The 13,269-nt window shown below is 43.2% G+C and overlaps 1 protein-coding gene across 1 annotated transcript; it reads right to left on the reverse strand.

Moving 5' to 3' along the window:
* Window positions 1-709: 709 nt before the first annotated feature.
* SERP2 (stress associated endoplasmic reticulum protein family member 2) lies at window positions 710-13,029 on the reverse strand. Its single transcript, XM_077806837.1, has 3 exons — window positions 12,946-13,029; window positions 8,601-8,673; window positions 710-813 (listed from the first exon to the last, which is right to left on the reverse strand). Exons 1-3 carry the CDS (start codon window positions 13,027-13,029, stop codon window positions 773-775), a joined length of 198 nt encoding a protein of 65 aa, XP_077662963.1. The 3' UTR covers window positions 710-772.
* Window positions 13,030-13,269: the final 240 nt, after the last annotated feature.

Consider the following 13,269-nt stretch of genomic DNA (forward strand, 5'->3'; position numbering starts at 1 on the left):
AGGGAAGGCTTTTCTTTGCAAACAGCTTTCAGAGGATTTCTAGTCAAAGGAAAATCCTGAAACCATCCTGCTATGAAAACATCATTCCTAAATGGCTATATCATGACAACTATTCCCAATGTCCTAAGTGAGTTTTTAATTAGTTCTTACTCGGACAAACCTTCCAGTGGGCCTGATTTCTCATCTCACACCAATGTAAAATTCTTGTAACTCCAAAGAATTTAACTCTAGCCACTCTTGATTTACACCTGTGTGAGGGCAAATCAGATCTACTGAGAGATTTGCCTGAGTAAGGAACTCAAGATTTGGCCATTAGTGTGTGTTTTAAGGGGGAGGGAGGGGAGGCGGTTTATACAGCCATACGTTTGGAAAAATGGAACAAATGTAGTCAAGTGGAACATGAATATTTATTTGTAATAAAAACAAATTTCAGCATAAAACAATCAGAATGTACAGAGTAGATAAACAGGCACTCACATGATCACACACAAATACATTAGGTAAAAAGAAATAAATCAACTGAACAGCACTGACAGCTAACCAATGTGGTTAACTCATTAAGTCAATAGAAAAGCAAAATGTCCTTTTCTGCTGTGGCAGTTAAAACACACGCACGACCGATACGACAGGTCAGCAGGTGATCTGGTCTGCCCCATTCAAGGGGAAACGCACAGGTACTCTCAAATAAGAGCTCTTCACATTGAAGTCAGGCTAAAATTGTATCTGGTCCACCATGTTGGATGATAAGGCAATGTCGAATCTACGCAGCTCCTCACATGCCCATCCTTATACTCTGAATGATCTGAAAGATAGCTGCAAGAAGGCAAAAAGAGAGGCTGTTCAGGTGCTGGTTAACGTTCCTGAAATTCAATCCTGTACTCCGATACTGCGGCTTTAAACAGCTGAATGGCTCGTGTTCTCACATGCATGATTAGATGTTATCTTGCAAGTGCTTCGATCAGTGGACTTCTTTTGAGTAGGGGCCTACTCCCCCCATTGATGCAAAAAGGATTACCCAGGTACTGTCTAGGAGCACTAATGGAAGTACCATGCGTAAATCCTCCGGCGCTGATGAGGGATTAGACCCCTTCGACTAGAGTGTGCAGCACTGCTGCCAGGCACAGCTGCGTACACCTAACCAGTTGGTGGGTCTCTTTCTTGGGAACAATCACTTCTTGTTACAGGGCCGTTCATAAAACGGCTCCCTATAAGTAGGTAGACCAGTAACAGGAATACAACCTCTCACAAATCTAGCCTACTTTAATTATTGCTGAAGCTAATTTGTGGGGGTTGGGCCATGTAAACTCCTGTATTATTCCATACCGTGGGCTCAATCCTGCAAAAATGCACTCATGTGAGGAGCTGCATGGAAGATGATTTTGGGAAGCAAGGTTTTGCCGGATGGGGCACTGTCATCTCAATCCTGCAAACAGATCCGTTCCAGTGGACCCATGCAGAGCCCCGCTGTACGTGTGTCTGCCCACGAAGACTCTCAAGACTGGGGCCTATGTTTGCAGCCCACAAACAAGAGCAGTGTTTACTACTGTTTACTAGCCGTGTGGGATGCAAATTTCAGATCAGAAGATGGGACAGTTCACCAGAACTGGTTAAATGGAAATGAGGCACCTGGCATTGGCCTTTGTCGGAAGACAGGATACTGGGCTAGATGGACCTTTGGTCTGACCCAGTATGGCCGTTCTTATGAGGCAGATTGTGCCATCACAGTTGAAACAGAAATCTCTATCGGTATCAAAGTTGATGGCACAAACTGGTCCTATACCTCCACAGAGAAAAGGACCAGAGCATTGAGTAACTGTATTTCCTGTCATTTAGTATAGTTAATACACTAATTACTAAGGACTTGATTCTGCAGACCTCATGCGAGCAAAACTCCCACTGACTTCAAGGGACGTTGAAAGGCTGCAGGATCGAGCCGTGGTTCTTAATTATACAAACATGATGTAAGTTCTCTTTATCTGTACCATCGCTGCCTCCTAATCCCTCCGCTCTGGAATGGCATCCATCTGCTGGAACCAGGGAGTGCAAGCACACGAGTCAGTCTGTGCTGACGCAGCTGCAGGGGCTGAGCGTGTCCCGTGAAAAGACCCGGGCCCTGCAAGCGTATTTTCACAGAGCTCCCTTGTCCGTTGCCCTTCTAGAGCTTTGAGGTGTGTGTTTGTAAAACTTAAGAAAAACTGAGAAAAACGCGCTTCCTCTTAAACCGAGACAGTAAAATGCGTAAGATCGGGAAGGGTGACTTTGATTGCTGAGCTGCAGTAATTTACGCTGAGTCTCTGCCCTCATCCTGCAGACACTTGAGAAGTTCCACTGAAGTCAAGGAGGGCGTGGCTACATAGTAGCAGGGACGGTGCTTCCCAGCGGGGCTAGCCAGAGACACACTACTCTGCTTCAGCTAGTACGCTCTACGTAGCAGTGTGGCCACAGTGGGTGGCCCAGACTAGCCACCCATGTAAGTACCCAAGGGGTTGGGCAAGTAGCCCAAGCTGCCACTGCAGCCACACTGTTATTTTTAGCATGCTAGCTTGAGCTGCCTAGCAGGTGTCTATCTACCCACCCTGGGACGCACGTTTCCAGCGGGCGTACACACTTGCTGCGTGGTTAAGGACTCCCTCTACAACGGTTTGCAGAGTCAGGCCTTCATTTTGGACACTAAACTCCAAACCCATTTATTTAAGGTAATACTTAAAATAACGGCCAACTTCAGGGGACAGATGTTCTGCTGGTGTATGTAAGTCAAGGAAGTGATGCCGAATTCCAGCAGCTGAGGATCTGGCCCTGGAACTATCTGATCTGTCTATCACAGAGTTTTTTACTGCCACTCATCACTGGGTTATCTGAGCACCTTCCGTGGAAATCCATAGCAATAGCAAAGTCCACAGTGGATTTCACAGCGCCTCTGGCAGTTCTTTTGTGTGGAAACTCCGCTTGGGGTAGGGTTTGTGGTTTTGATTTGGAAGATGTTTTTAATACACGATTTTGTTTGTTTTTGTATTTTGTTCTGTAAGTGCTTTTATAATTCACTTCTCTGAGATTTATTTTTCTTGCTTAAATAAACAGGATTCCTCAATCAAATGGGATTTGCCCTGCAGTCCATTCAGTTAAGGCTCTTGCAATATTATACTAAATTGAATCACAAGTCGATTAGGCTATGGAGCAGCAAAACTAGTGAAAATCACCTGCTTCTGTCACCTGGCCGGGCCCAGTTTGCCTGACCCATTGTACTGTAGAAAGCTACTATTTTTGCAAGAGGTTTTATAAAACCCAAATTCCACGGAGCACCCAGCTCTGCCTGTAAACCAGTGAGTGAATCTGTTTAATAGCATCTGACTCCAAAGTGCAGCAAGGAACAGGAAGACAGTGGAGTTGCTGAGGAAGTTCAGAGAGAGAGAGAGAGAGAAAGGAAGTGGGGAGTCTAGACTCTGAGAAGTTAATAACTTAATGGTGGGAGAGCAGAGCTGAGAGAATAACAGTGCCAGTGAGTATATGGCTGACTAAGAGAAACGGGGGAGACAGAAAGGGAGGCACTAAAAGGGGACAATATTCAACATGGACATTAGAGCCCTGAAAGGAGGCCTGTTAGTAACTAACCGATCCAAAGGATTATTAATAAGCAGAGTAAGTTCTATTGGTTGCATAGCAGCATCTCAAGTATTAAAAATACAAGGATGGCTTAGCAGGCATGAAGCAGGGGCGTTAAAATGGTCCCGGTGTCCTGGGTGCTCGGACAGCATGATTGCTTTGTGTGGGGAGACCAAAGGTGGCATTTATAATTGTGTGACTAGTCACGGGGCTTTGAAAGGATTTGAGGATCCTCAGCACCTTGCTGGATTCAACCCCCAACTCTAAAAGGCAGAAACCTTCCACTACGTGTTCATGCTGCAAACCTTGCAGAAATAAGCAAGCTGGCGGAATAAAATGAATTGCAGTTGGACCAGGCAGCAGGGTAGAGGAAAGATGCATGTAAAAACCCATCTAGGCTGAAGAGCTGGATACAGGAAGACTTGAAACTGAAGGAAGTGTGTATAGGAAATGAAGAGGAGGGTGAATTGAGTAGGTCCAAGCTCGCCACAGAGGAGCATAAAAGGAGCAAACCAGCAAAATGAAATTGTATAAGATCTAGGGAGGAAGAGAATTTGTCGCAAGGAATAAAGAATCTAGAAATACAATCAGAAAAGTGAAGGGTCAAAAGCAGAGGGGAGAAGGACCAGTGCAAACAAGTCAGCTCTCTAACCTAGCTGGAAAGCTTCATTTATCTTGTATTGGAAAAAATAACTATTGGTGCTCAGTTTTCAACTCGTTATAATGATAATGGGACAACCTCCTTTAGGATTCTGGGAAATTATTAGAGACAATTGCTGGAGATGCCAGGAGCAGAGAGTAACAAAGAGTTGGTGCTAGAGTGCCGGATGGAGCAAAGTATCTATAACTGTGGATGCAATGCCCCTGAAGATCCTAAAAGAAGTTGCAAAGGAAATCTTGGAAGCTCAGTCTCTTCAGTAAATGCTGTAGGTCAGCAGAGGTGCTTGTAAAAAGGGCAAAGGGAGTAGGAAGTAACAAGAAGAACATGCACCGGCCAATTAGCTTGACAGTAGTTCTAGGCAAACTCTCTGAACATACGAAATAATAGTCAATGTAAACATTTGGGAGAAAGACATCTCTACACCAACGTGTTTGTTAAAATAGATCACTTCACACAATTACCTTTCTTTGCTCTCTTTACTGATTTAGTAAATAAATGGATGGATTTACCAAACAACTCCAGTTCAGGTAAATTCACGTGCGTCCCCCAGTGTTGTACAGATCCTGTATCACTAGATTAGAATCTCACCTGGCCTTGCAAACCAGCCAGCTTTCACAACAATAATACTTCATGTTCACATGGTTACTTTCATTCTAGGGTCTCAAAGCACTTTGCAATCCTTAATTAATGTTACTTCACATCGCCTCGAAGTGGTGAGCATTATATCCCTTTATAGAGATAAGTGAACATAGGCACAGTAAGGTTAAGTGAGTTGCCCAAGTTCAGACAGTGAATCAGTGGCAGAGCTGAAAAATAGTACCTCAGCTTTTGGGTGTCTGGGACCTTCATCGTAATAAGATTTTTCTTATACCAGCATATTTTAATTCTATTATAGTGACTCATACCAAGATACAAATTCCAAATTGTGGATTAGAAATTGACTGACGATCTGAGGAACAGAGATATTGTAAATGGCAAGTTCTCTATATGTGGTGTCACTGGCACATACTAGGCCCCAGATTATTTAATACATTAATTAGTAATCTAAAGGAAGATGTAAATTCAACCATGCTCAAACTGCTGACAATCTCAACCTTGTAGGATGAGCCAGTTACACAGAAGGATAAGAATCATTTTGCAGAGTGGGTTACATGCAATGAGATGAAATCAAATACGAAAGCCATACACCTAGGAAGAGGAAGTAAGCAGCACTGATACAAACTGGAGGACAGCTATCTGGGAAACAGGATGTCTGCCAAGACCAAGGGGTGATAGTAAGATAGCAAGCGAAATATTCGGTTCAAGTGCAACACCACTGCAAAACAAGCAAATGGAACAGAAACCACTGCTGGTCTCAGATACGTAAATAGGCTTCACATGTATAAACTAGAAAGGTAAGGGGGCCAGACTACGTAGCAGACCTGAAATATTGTGTTTCTTTCCAGTCCTCAGCATTTAGGAAGTATATACAGACACAACACAAAGGACACAAGGATCGGGTCTATAACCTACTGGGGGAGGGAACTAAATGGGCATGTTCTAGAAAAGAGAAGACTAGGGGAGGGCTGGGAGAAAAGATGATCACAGTTTATAAATACCTTCAAGGTAATAACAGAAATGAAGAAAGGGAATTATTCCATTCTCAGAAGATGGTGGATAAGGAGCAATGGCCTGAAGCTAAGGAAGGAAAAAAGTTCAGGTTAGACATTAAGCAAAAGTTCTCAACAGTAACAGCCTTTGGGTGGAGGCTACCAATGGAGGTGACCGGATAGTGGATAAGACATTTGCAGGAATTAACTGGAGACTAGTCCTGCAAAATGTAGGGATCACACTACATGATCCAAGTGGTCTTCTCTGGCTTTAACATCTGTAAATCTGAGCTACAGAAGCTAGGAATTCCCTTCCTCGGGCAGCAATACCCCTACTATACCTTTTCCAAAATGGCACCATCTCAAAACTGAGGTCCACGTTGCAAATGGAATGGTAGCCGTGCGCGTACTTTGTCCAGTGGCACAATCTGGCCTTTGATTTGCATGGTGCAAAGAGATGTGCAACAGGGGCAGGTTCCATGTTGGTTGTTACACGGTTGTACAGTGCCTGGCACCCTGGGGATGGGGCCCAATGTCAAGAATAATTAAAAGGACTACAGCGAAAGCCGTGTGTGATTGCAATGGCTCAGAAGAACAGCCCTGAAAATGTTTGTGGAAAAATGAGGCATTTGTCTAATGGATTCACTACTGAAAGAACAAACATAGCCATAGCAAATACATTACTGAAGTTTGATAGAGCTCTAAAAATGACAAAGATAAACATCTGAGCCACATTATTATGATGTCTCTTCAGATAATGAAACCAATTCAATGGTTCTCACCAGGCAAAACTCCCATTTCAGTCAGTGATTAGTTAGCATGAGTAAAGAATGCAGGGTTGAATTCAATACCACAAAATGTTCTTGCTTGGCAATCAATTGGATGTACTCTGTCATTTATCACCAGCATATTTATTTATCTTCTTTGTATCTCCTATGTTCAGCTATTTAACCTCGTTTTATTTTCTAAAAATAAGTAACATTTTGACTTTGTTTTATTGACTTATTTTCAATTTCATTTTTTAAAAAATCACTCGTTTTTTGTCACTTTTCTTAGCGTTTTTGTTGTTGTGAGCTCTGGGGCAGGGTTGCATGTATGTTGTTTGGTCATCACTGCCCAGTAAAGTGGAGCCCTGATTGGGATCCTTCGGTGCCCCCCCCAACAGAACTAATAACTACATAGGGAGCTGCACTTTGACCCTGCTCTTTCTTTCTTTCTGCCAAAGCATGTTTGAAACCACATGATATCTTGTCATGGGAAGGAACTATTATTTCTTGAGACACTGACATCACAACTGATGTGTCTAAAAAGCATCACCATCTTTATTGTTAGTTAGAGGCCATGTAAGGGAATAAATAAACATGAAAGTTCACAGGACACCCAACTCCATTACATGTCTTTGGAGCTGCAGGCTAGCTGAAGCCGGAGGGTTTGCAGCAGTCTAATGTTATGCTCTACATGATTGTTAGCTTTAGCAATCCATAACTACAGGGACAACCCAAATTCACCAAAAACTCCCACTGACTTTGGTGGGAGGGAGAGATTTGGGTGCATAAGGAATGAGGCATCAGGCCTTACATTAGCACCGTTTAGAAGAACACATCTAGCTGCAATGGGCCGTGGTGGATTTATCAAACTACCATTTGTTTTTGGGGGGAGCTGAAATCCTGCTTTAAGATTAGGTGAAAAATAGGCCCAGAAAGTTCTCAAAAATGGCATTTATTAAGTCAGACATCAACACAAAGGTCACTGCATTGCATTTCTGAAAGCAATGCAATACCAATGGGTAGCTCTATGAACAGAGCAATACCAATGGACTAATCCTTACTCCAGGGTGGGTCTATCTATGACCCGCTCCATCTTGGGGCTCTTAAAAAAAATTACTATAAAACACACGTCTTGTGAAAGATCTTAGATTGACAACCTGGGGAAAGAAACTCCTCTGGGTACAAAAGGAGTGCAGCAAAGGAAGTGGAATCACATGCTTCTGCACACTACTTAGTCTAAACTCGGCTCTGGAAGGTAGTTAAATCCCTCCCATTCGGTGGCCTCTTTTCTGACTCTGCCAATAAACGTGCCACCTGCAGCCAAACTGTAATGCAGATTTTGTGATTTGGACACCTGTCTGCTAGGAACTGGACTACCACAAAGAACTCATCTTGTTTGGGCCATTGAATGTATTTCACATTCATCACATGGTAACGCTATCACCATCCCAGCCCAGGTTCAAACCTACAGCCTCGAGGTGAAAGAAAAATTAAGAGGACATGGAAACTTGAGCCATCCGGTCCCACTTAGAAATGAAACTCCAGTTTTAGACTGAAAGCGTAAAAAGCTTTCCTCTTAGGATGCATTTGCGCTAAGCAAGACTATATAATAAGTAACGAATGATAAAGAGTTGAGAGGAAAAATAAATTAAACCACTTGCAGTCTCCAGAAACTTTTCCTAAATGCTCATGTAGATTTCTCTGGGACAGATCCAGAGCCACAATGTATGCCAAGCATCAAATTCGATTCATAAATACACACACAGAGGTTCCCACTGGCTGCAGTGGAAGTTGTGTGCATGCATCCTGGGTCAGAATTTTGTCCACAAACTTTTAGGGTCTGATCTCACTCCCACTGAAGTAAATGGGAACCATGCCACTGACTTCAGTGAGAGCTGGATCAGACTCTTAAATGCTTTTCTACTGTCTGCTCAACTCCCTCCCACACCCATTCTTTATCTATTCTCAGTGGTGTGTTCATACCTGATCCACAGACAACAAAAACAAACAGTGCCAGTAGCCATGGTCCTACAGGATATTTCTCCTCTTGGGGCCTCTAAAATGTGGGGGGAAAAGAAGATTTCAGTTTGTTACCAGTTTAACCAATTGTCGTGGTAGCTCATTTAAAAATAGATGCAGAAAATCAAGATAAAGAACTGGTGGGGTTTCAGCTTCAAACCTCAAACAGTGAACATACTCAAAAGGTCTAACGTAAAACAGTTTACTCCGTTGTCATAACTGCTTCACAGGAATGCTAAGAAGCTGAAAGGAAAAGCTGAAGCACAATACGCTAACAGAAGAGTAATAGAGGATAATTGTATTTATAGTAGATCAGACAGCTTAATTCAACAATATTGAAATCTCCCATTTCCCCCCCTTTAAATAGAATAATGACTCTCACAGATTCTCTGCAGATCAGTCGACTTGAATTTCTCTAGGGAAAGGTAAAGTGAGTTTTATTCCTCAATGTTTGCTTATCTATTTCTGTCCTCTCCCCTCCCACAGTTGGGCTGTTTACTAGTCTCCCTTGTTCTATCTATATTTTAAGTTCTTTGAGACAGAAAATATGTTCTTAGGTGTTTTCTGAGATACCTAATAGATGTGGGATGCTTGAAAAATAACTATGTTCCCTGACTGGGTTGTCACTTTAGAACTAAACATATATATCTTACAGCCAATTCCCATCCACTGGGAGAGGAAATTGTGAAAAACAATATCAAAGGACACTCATTTTTTATCTTATTTTGGTCAGCATGTGCCAAAAATATCCTTAAGTTAAATATAAATTTGATAAACAGTCACAACTCTAGTCAGTTTATTTTAAGGACGCATGACTGAATGTTCTAACAGGTCACTTGGAAGGGGAGAGGAAGGAAGGAAGAAGTTGATGGTCTTCTATGGCCATTTTGAACTGCTGACTTTTGTTTTGATGTATGATTATTGTTTGGAGCCTAGAGCACTAGATAGAGGCTTTTATAACTAAGCATAAATACAAACATCTTAACTGTAAGATTTCAAGGACCACGCAGAGGGAAGAGGTGGACAGGTGGACTTAGAAGCTTCTTACCAACCAAGACATGAGCGGAGGGTTATATGATGACATGAGATACTATGGACATAATCAATGGAAGCAGAGGATTCACACAGCACGAAGATCAGGACTGGGCAGGCAAGTAAATAAGGAATTGAAAGTCATATCTGGGTTCAAGTTGTGGAATTATGCCTAGAGGAAGGATGGTTTTGTGATGCTTGCGGTCTCCGGAGATCTGGTTCAATTCCAAGCTCTGACACAGACATCTTGTGTGACTTTGGGTAAGTCACTTCATTTCACTGTGCCTTAGTTCTCCATCTGCAAAATGGCAACCATAATATTTGTTTTCTCCCAACTGTTGTCTGTTTAGACTGTAAGCATTTTGGCACAAAGACTGTCTATTACTGCGTGTTTCTACAGTGCCTAGCTCAAAGGGACCCTGGTCTTGGTTGAGGCCTCTAGGGGGTACTATGTTACAAATATGAATAATAATGGATCTGCAGTCCTGATCCAAACCAGCTTGATTTTTAGAAAGCGAGAGCTGCTGCTACTATCTAATTCTAGAAGCGCTGCATGGAAGAAGTGCCAAGTGAGTGGAGGCTGAAGGCAGAAACGTGGCCAATGGAAGGAGAATGGCAAAAGATGGGGTGAGAGGAGAGAAGCTAGTAAGCAGACTGGGAGGGAGAAGGGAAAAAAGAGAGAAGGAAGGGAAAGGATAGCAAAAAGGTCAGAAACAAAGAAGAGTGAGAGGAGAAAAACCAAAGGGATGACAGTAGAGAGGAGGGTAGAATTATCCAGTGGATAGGGCACCAGACTACACATCAGAAGACTCGGGTTCTATCCCTGGTTCTTCTACCGACCTGCCCTCTTAATGTGGGTGTGTCATACAACCTCTCCGTGTCTCCATTTCCCCCATCTATTTAAACAGTGCTAATAATGCTTTTTAAAGCACTTCAAGATCTCTGGGTGAAAAGTGCTACATAAGGGCTTAATTCTCCATTCATCAGTAGGATTTTTTCCATTGACTTGAATGGAGTGCAGGATCAAACCCTAAGTGCTCAGTATTATCAGAAACAGGAGAGACCTCGAAATAATAAAAAAGTCACAGACAATTTGTTTCACCAGAGATAAGATCTGTTGTTAGTCACAGACACTTCCTCCAGACAAGCTGCTTCATGCATCAGCGAGTGGTAGGAACAACAGAGAAAAACAGTCACGTGACTTGTGGTAAATAAAAAACAAAGGTATGTCCCTTACTTTTGGCCATTGGCAGGGCACTGTCCCACAGCCTGGCATTTTTAAATCAACCTTGAAACATTTTAATTTAAAATGCATTTATTTATTTATTTTTAAATAACTCATCCTATTGTGTTAAGAATTTGAAAACTTTAGCAGTTTTAATGTATTTTAAAAAGAGCATTTCAGGTCACCTTTAAGGTGATAGTGTGATTCACCCAGGTTAACACTAGATTACAGCCAAATCTAATTGAACAGAAATCCCATTTTCTGGGCTAGCTCAGTCACTCAGGATTCTAGGATGGGGGAGTTAAGAGATTAGTGTAGACCAAGCCTAAATCACAATTTATTGCAGTACAACTACATCGCTCAAAGGTGTAGAAAATGCACACCTCTGAGCAACAGAGTTATACCAACCTAACCCCTGGTGTAGACAGTGAGCGCTATGTTGCCACTGACCTAGCTACCGCCTCTCAGGGAGGTGGAGTATCTACGCCAATGGGAGAAGCTCTCCCGTCGGCATAGGTAGCATCTTCACTAAACCCCACAATGGCGCTGTTGCAGCCTTACAGCTTACATTTACAGGTGTAGACAAGCCCTAAGTGGCAAGAGCTTCTTGGCAAAGCAAAAATCCCAACTATGAATTTCCAGCAGTTCCCTGACATTATAGTAACAGGGTTCTCTTTGAAACAGTTACTCTTGGGGTGGGGGGAGCTCTGAAAGAATAGTGAGCTATTAATAAACACTCAAGGTTTTGTGGGTGGAATTAGAATAGCAAGAGCTCTAAACAACTTTGAGAAAAGGGGAGCTAGAGCTCAGATGAAAATCTTTCCCATTAACCAGCTTTCTAAGAGCACTTTTGAACACTCTGAATTTAAGCAGCTGAAATGTCAGTGGCTCAGCTGAGTCCATTGCTAATACCAAAATGCATGAATCTGAGCACAGTTAAACTCTTCAATTTTCTATCTCAGCATATACAACTGGAGCATAAGTACGACCTTTATTTAAAGTAATAAGTAAGATGTCGTTAGCTGGAAGGCTATTGCCTCATCAGGTATGAGGGCTGTTGTCCCAGCTGACCTGCCAACTCAGTAAGGGCTCCATTTTAGTCCCACTGTACCTGAGGGTGGAAGTGAGCCCTAAAAGACTAAATGGGATCACAGCCGAGTTACTTCTTTTCTATTGACATAGGCTTTGTATTGACTAGGAAAAGTGGTCAAGTTCAGGTTGCACTTAGCTAACTTGTACTAAACTGGTCTAAACTCAATTACTTTTCCTCATCAAGACAAAGCCATAAAGACCAACTAGCTAAACAGCTCATTCAAATAAAATAGCCAAGAAAAAAGAGATTCAGAGGCCTAGAAGACTTTCATCTACAAAAACCCATTTTACAATTAGTAAAGTCAAATAAACTGTTATGTTTGAATCTCTTAAAAACCAGAGGCCACAGGAAAGAAACCCCAATAACTCCCCTTGGTGCTATCCCTGTTAGCGAGATAGGACCCTTTGAGAGTACACCTCCATGCCTGTGCACTTCCAACAGCTGTAATGCTGCAGCAGCCAGCCCTGGCGGATACTGCTGCATGTCCCCCTAGATAGGGATGGATGTGTTGCGTGTGCTGCATTCTCTCTTCTCAAGTGGCTGGGGTGTGTGTATAGTTTTCTTTGTGTTACAGACTCTACCCCTTCTGAGGGTTTAGCTGGAAGGTGTGTGAGAGTCAATCTCTTCCTCTCCTAGTGAACACTTTTGCTGTGTATATTCCAGGAGACACTGACACCTTCAGTCATCGTGGTGTGACATTTCCTCCATTCTGCTGCAGCTTGGGACAGGAGCCCCTGATTTTACTATCCTGTTGTTCTACACCCCTAGCTTGGCTGGAGCATTTACTCCCGTCAGCAGCACAAGGAGGATCATCCTCTGCTTCCCCTGGGGCTCCTGTAGCTTGTTAACCCTTTAGCTCACGATTCCCACACCTTCCCACGTGTTGAGCCGAGGAATGGGCAGAGAGAAGCCCTGCTTTCTCGCAATCCCCTCTGCCCCCTCTTCCCATGTCACCTTACCAGGGTTTTGGCTACGTTCCCTCTCTGTGTGATGTTTTTGCTGTGCTTTTCGTTAGCCATCCGGATCCGCTGTTTGGCCACCATCGCTCTGGGGTGGAGATTTAGAGAGCTCAGAAATGCCGGAGGCTACCTGGCTTCTGGGTCTGGTTTGTGACGAGCCAACAGAACACCCCCCCCCCCGTGGCAGGAGTAACCGTGGCTGCTACTGCCCTGAGATTCAGCGCTGGTTCCTCAGTACCCGCAGCTGGCTGCAGACTGAGGAGAGGGGGGCTGGCAGGATGGATGGACGGAAGTAATCTCTCATCTCAGGAAACCCTCTCCTGC

Source organism: Eretmochelys imbricata, chromosome 1 (genome assembly GCF_965152235.1).
Source record: "Eretmochelys imbricata isolate rEreImb1 chromosome 1, rEreImb1.hap1, whole genome shotgun sequence".
NCBI lineage: Eukaryota > Metazoa > Chordata > Testudines > Cheloniidae > Eretmochelys > Eretmochelys imbricata.